Here is a 6,414-nt window from a genome sequence, read left to right as displayed (position 1 = left end):
AGGAGAACTTTATTTTTCTTTGCGATTTCTAGTTTTGAAGTTCTAACACCAGGAGAGTGCTTGGGCTAAATAAAGCCCTTTGACTTTCAATGAGTTCAAAAACTGGACAAAGGTTCCGCCTCTTATGTTTCAGGAAAAAAAAGAAAAAATAATGAGGAGGTTCAGAGTGGTAGCAGTGTTAGCCTGTATCTGTAAAAACAACAAGAACTCCTGTTCTACCTTAGAGAAAAATAGATGTTTTGGAGCATAAGCTATTGTGGGTTTATATGCATCTGATGAAGTGGGTCTTTGCCCAAGAAAGCTTATAACACGCCGTAATGCCTCTCTGCAGTTGGAAGGAGGATTTTTTTCCTCATTAACCTCGTCGGTTTAGAACAGATGAAACCCATTCAAACGACGAAATATAAATAAAAACATTGAAGTCATTGTGAGAAATTCAACCAAACATTTATGAATTTCCCTTAATTCTCCCATTTTCATTGACTTTCATATTCATTCTCCAATTTCTCCCATTCCGGGAAAAGAAACTTTTCTCAACTGTTTTTCTAAAGGCCTCTTTCACCTCTTTGTTTCTCAGCGTGTATATTATGGGGTTCAAAGCTGGTGGCACAATTGTGTTCAAGAGAGAAATCACTTGATCACCCTCTGAGGTGTTGCTGGACTTGGGCGTCAGGAAGTTAATAAGGGCTGTTCCGTAAAACAAAGTCACCACCACAAGGTGGGCAGAGCAGGTGGAGAAGGCTTTACGCCTTCCCTCCACTGACTGCAGCTTTAGGATGGAGGAGATAATACATATATAGGACAGGATTATCAACAAGAAAGGGCACAGGATAAATAACACCGATACACTGATACTAAAAGTCCTAATTTTCCATGCGTCGATGCACAAAAGCGTCAACACTGGTGGGATATCACAGAAGAAGTGTTGGATGCGATTGGAGCCGCAGAAGGGCAGACTGAAGGTCCACATGGTCTTCGGTACTTCCACTGAGATGCCGATGAACCACGAAGCACCCGCGAGCAGAGCACACACCCGGCCGCTCATGATGGTTGTGTAGTGCAGGGGGTGACATATGGCCACGTAGCGGTCGTAGGCCATGGCTGTGAGGAGGCAGCATTCCGTGAGGCCCATGATGGTGTAGATGTACATCTGGGCTGCACAGCCTGCAATGGAAATGGTCTTTTCTTCCACCAGGAGGTGAACCAATAGCTTTGGGACCACACTGCTGGTGAAGCAGACCTCCAGGTAAGAGAGGTTCATGAGGAAGAAATACATGGGGGTGTGGAGGGAGGTGTTCATCTTTATCATGATTATAACAAGGAGGTTCCCCATCAGGGTGAGCAGGTAGATGACCAGAAGCACCAGAAACAGAAGGATTTGCAGCTTGTGGAGGTAGGAAAATCCCACCAGGATGAGGACATCGGAGATGGTCTGGTTCCCTCTAGTGTCACTGTCAGAGTAGGTCATCTATAGGGAAGACAAAGAGAGAAACACAGGGACTGAATCTGAGGCATATCCAAGATTCACAGAGTAGAAACTGTCATCTAACACCATAGAAACTAACAAATTGATTTGGTAAATGAACTTCCATGGGTTACAGCATCTACTTCATAGTCCCTTCCTTCCTGAACTCCATGGTGCACTTCAGCTCTTCCTAGTTGGGACAAGTCCTCCAGTGTTGTCCAGCAGTGATATGGTTGTCATTCAGTAACAACTAGGACATCTTCACGGCATCCTCCTATTTGTGAGTCTGTTGATGACCGGTCAGCTCAGTTTTGGAGTCACAGATCTTATCAGACAAGGGGCAGTTGGTGGCAGCTTCTGGGAGGTCGCAGGGCAGTTTGTAATGCTCTTTCCTTCTTCACTGCCCCTCCTCATCTGCGCCGCAGCAGAACCTCTCAGACTATGCTGTCCTCTGACAGATAATTCCTTTTCACTGGGGACAGTCTTGGGCAAGGCTCTCCCAAATGTCGACATCGATGCTTCACTCTTTCATATGTGCCTTCAGCATCTCTTTATTCTGCTTCTGCTGGCCCCAATGCTCCTGTGTCCTTCCTCCAACTTGGACAATAGAATCTCTTTTGCGAGGCGATGATCAGACATCTGAAGCACAAGACCTAGTGCAAAGAAGTTGGTGGTGGATGTTAATGACTTCAATATTGGTCATATTCAAGTCTTCCAGCAGTGACACAGAGAGAGGGCTGCAGCTGCTGTTGTGTGATATGGACGCTGTGATCAGCTTTGCTTTGGGAAGGCTCATCCCATGTGGGCAGCGGGCACGCAGAGATGCTGAAACAAACGCACATCTGCACTGAGAACTAGAGGTTCACCACACACGATCTAAGCAATGCTGCAGCCACACACAGGCAGGCAAAGGAATCACACAGAGAAATTTAAGTTACACAACTACGGCGCAATCTGGTGACACACTTTGGAAAACACACTTCACAGAACAATTTCAAAGCAAAGGGAATGACAATCTCCAAACACAGAGACCTGCACACAAGGTGGGAAGAATTCAGCTGCCCTTCAGAGCGACTTTGGAGATAGTAGATTAATGTGACTTTTGTGAACACTTTGCTCACCACGACCATGTCATGGTCAGGTCCGGGGTTCGCAAAGGGAGCCACACACAGACACACTCACACACATTGAGACAGAGGAGAACCAGGGTGACAAAACTTAAACAAAGGGGTTAACAGTATTCTGGCAAAGTGCTAGGCAAAGTGCACTGCGGAGAAGAAGGAAAAACAAAAACAAGGGATATTCTCCATAGCTGGATCCTGGAGAAGCAGTAGGAATTCCTCTGTCTCTCTTACCTTCGGGAGCCTTCTTTGACATTTGTGAGTGTTTCCTCCATTGTGGTAAATGCAGAGCTGGCGGGAAAATTGAATTTCCATTTTTCAGCCAATTCCTATGTTCCAATCATTGATTCAAATTTTGAACGAGCAAAAGACCTAATCACAGTTTTGAAGCTCTAATATGAAATTAATCAGAAACTTAAAAACTTCTGTTAACATCAAAGGTTTTACATGGAAACATCCATAGAGTTGAAATCATTAGTTCACAAGGGCTTTTGATATATTTATGGACAGACATTTGGACAGGTTGAAATAAATGCAGCCATGTCCTCACCATGTGCCTTTAGGTCCATATGGATTCTTGCCATTGGCCGGGGAATTATATTTTCAGAGCTCTTCAGGGGATCTAGAGAACCCATGTAGATACAAGAAAACATGAATGCACTAAAAGAAGGAAATGTTCTGTGGATAGATGGTTGAGAGAAATTCATCAAGACACTTAACTCTTGGGCACCGGTTGGGAGCATTAAGAGAAGAGATCAAACTAAGCCCACCCAGCCATATGGATTCAAATGCAACTACAACACCCCTCTTAAAAAAAAGAAACACATTTCCATTTTGATTAACAGGATGATGATGAGATTAGGAGAACAGAAGGGAGTTAAGACAAGAGGCGGGACAAGAAAAATGCCACCTCCAACACAATAACAAAAATAATGGATAGATTCTGGACAGGTGTGGTGCCTTCCTATCACTCCAAGAATCATAGAACGCTAGAAAACGAAGGAACCTCAAGAGCTCCCTGAGTCCAGTCCCCTGCCCACATCACACAACTAAGCACAATCTAGACCATCCCCAAGAGGTGTTTTTCTAACTTGGTCTAAAATATCTCCACTGACGGAGATTCCACAACCTCCCCAGTCAATTTATTCCAGTGTTTAACCACCTTGACAATTAGGAGTTTTCCTAATGTCCAATCTAAACTCCCTTGGTGCAGTTTGAGCCCATTGCTCTTGACGTGTTCCAAGAGGCCAAGGAGAACAATTTGTCTCCCTCCACCTTGTAACTCTTTAGAGGTACTTTTACAATGCTATCATGTCCCATCTATGGCTTCTCTTTCTAAAATTAACAGGTCCGGTTCTTTCTGTCTTCCCTCAGATCTCATGTTCTCTCACCCTTTCATAATCCTTGCTGCTCTTCTCGGCACCTTCTCCAATTTCTCCACATTTTGCTTGAAATGTGTTGTCCAGAAGATGACACAGTCCTTCAATTGAGGCCTAAACAGCGCAGAGTAGAGCAAAATGACTTCTTGGGTCTTGCTCATGACACTCTTGTGGCTTCTCTGGAATTCTGTGTCTAGTTCACCTAGTGTAAGATGTTATTATTACACTGAAGTGAAGCTTTTGTCCAGACCCATGGTTACGAAGAAATTGATTCCTGACTGTGAGACTCAAAGGCAAAGAGGTCCAAAAATATACTAATTGGCAGACTGACCAGTGGATGGATAGTTAGGTAGATAGATAGATAGATGCGGTTTGTGGGGATAGAAATATGGACAGATAGATACGGTGTAAGGGGGATGGATATATGGATAGATACGTCGTATGGGGATAGATAGATAGATATGGTGTGTGGGGATAGATAGATAGATAGATAGATAGATAGGTAAGGTGCATGGGCATAGAAATATAGACAGATAGACATGGTGTATGGGGGATGGAGAGATAGATAGATACGGTGTGTGGGGATAGATAGATAGATAGATAGATAAGGTGCATGGGCATAGAAATATAGACAGATAGATACGGTGTATGGGGGATGGATAGATAGATAGATACGGTGTATGGGGATAGATAGATAGATAGATACGATGTGTGGGGATAGATAGATTGATAGATACGGTGTGGGGATAGATAGCTAGATAGATAGAGTGCGTGGAGATAGAAATATAGACAGATAGATATGGTGTATGGGGGATGGATAGATAGATAGACACGGTGTATGGGGATATATAGATAGATACGGTGTGTGGGGATAGATAGATAGGTAGATAGAGAGATAGATAGATAGATGTGAACTCACATAAAATGTGTGTGCTCAGACATAGAGTAGTGTCCTCTACACACGGATGGAAAATTCAAAGAAAGAAACCAGTGACATGATTATTCTCCGGTTGCCAAGAGGGGCACAACTCTGATGGACTTGAGTGGAAGAATGATTGGAGGCTGAAGTCATTCCTTTTTCACCTACCTTGTTAAGGATGCGGAGATAGATCTCCTAAATGCCGCAGACACTGTACTTGTGGAAGGAAACAGAGGTGTTTTTATTCCATTCACTGGCTTCTGAGAACAAGTCCCTGGGGCAAATTTCCTGTAATGATCCCTGGAGCAAGAACTACACTGCCCCTAATTGAAGAAAACAAAATTCGTTAGTTCAGCAATTTCATAGGAAGTTCTATCTTCATCAACATGTTTGTTTTCTAGGTGTAAATCACCATAGGATTCACTAATGGTACAAAATCATATGACAATGGGTAGGACAATGGAGTCTGGGAATGAGAACAATGCTTTTGTCTAGAAGGAGGAAGATTTGTCCCGGGCAACAGAAATCAAAATGTGAGGGGCAGTATCAGGAATAATGCCCAGGGTTCCTGACTCCATTTTCCTGAGACTCAGCCTGTGGGATCCACTCATGTGTCAGACCCACAATGAGAATCCAGGAGCTCTGACTTCCCAGCCCACCTATTCTGAACATTCTGCCCCACGCCCCTCCTGGAGTTGGGAAGAGAGCCCAGGGGGGCTCACTTCCAGACCCACTGCCCTCTCCACGGGACTCATTTTCCTCTTCGAGCCCCACTCCCAAAGCCCAGATCAGTCAGTGGGATGGTTTCCTTTGGCTTTGGTCAGTTTGCAGGAAAAGCTCCCGGAACGTACAATAAACTCTGTGTGGGAACGCAGGGCTGCTGTGGGGTTCTGTGCTGGGGGAAATGGGCTGGGTAGCTCAGTAGGGGGCACTGTCTCTTTGGGGTTGTTGCTGACCCACAAGACCCATCTGTTTGCCGACACAAACGGGGTGGCTGATCGGGGTAGTGCTGAAGGAATCCCTTTTACATCCAAGTCTTTAACTGCTAGGACAGACTGTCCCTTCGCAGCAGGCAACCAGGTGGCTGACGAATGCCCCAGGAGTTTGCCCCTTGGCAGGTGTCCAAACTCAATGCTCAGTTTCCAGCACACTAGCACCACCGACCCTAAGGGGTTAATTAGCCAGAAGCCGGCTCGGGTTCTTTGGTTGTGTATGGCTCGATGCAATCACTGGAGGAGTCAGGCTTAGCGGAGTGGTTATTATGATTTCTTACAGGGAAAAGTTTAGCGTGTAAGAGATGTGAACTTACAGGTAATTTAGATGATTAAACTTAACTTTAGTTACAACAGCAACAACGACACTTAATTTATTAAAAGCGCCCAAAAGAACACCAAGCAGGTATAATTCTCACCCCTGCATCACATGACTCTGGCATTGCCAGCGCCTGTCACTCAATGCCTCGGGAAGTAGAGTACAGAGAAAGGCGTCCCCTTACCTCGGGAGGAAAAGGCCTGTCGTGACCAGCAGGTT

At 44.9% G+C, this 6,414-nt stretch overlaps 1 protein-coding gene across 1 annotated transcript; it reads right to left on the bottom strand.

Moving 5' to 3' along the window:
* Nucleotides 1-448: 448 nt before the first annotated feature.
* Nucleotides 449-1,468, bottom strand: LOC142004503 (olfactory receptor 10A4-like). Its single transcript, XM_074982148.1, has one exon. The coding sequence runs from the start codon at nucleotides 1,466-1,468 to the stop codon at nucleotides 449-451; it is 1,020 nt and encodes a 339-aa protein (XP_074838249.1).
* Nucleotides 1,469-6,414: the final 4,946 nt, after the last annotated feature.

This window comes from Carettochelys insculpta, chromosome 32 (genome assembly GCF_033958435.1).
Source record: "Carettochelys insculpta isolate YL-2023 chromosome 32, ASM3395843v1, whole genome shotgun sequence".
In the NCBI taxonomy this organism is placed as follows: Eukaryota; Metazoa; Chordata; order Testudines; family Carettochelyidae; genus Carettochelys; species Carettochelys insculpta.
The sequence above is the reverse complement of the archived record's forward strand: the minus strand, read 5'-3'. Positions and strand labels throughout refer to the sequence as shown.

Coding starts and splice junctions, on each gene's coding strand:
- LOC142004503 (XM_074982148.1), bottom strand. CDS start 1,468: ATGACCTACTCTGACAGTGACACTAGAGGGAACCAGACCATCTCCGAT.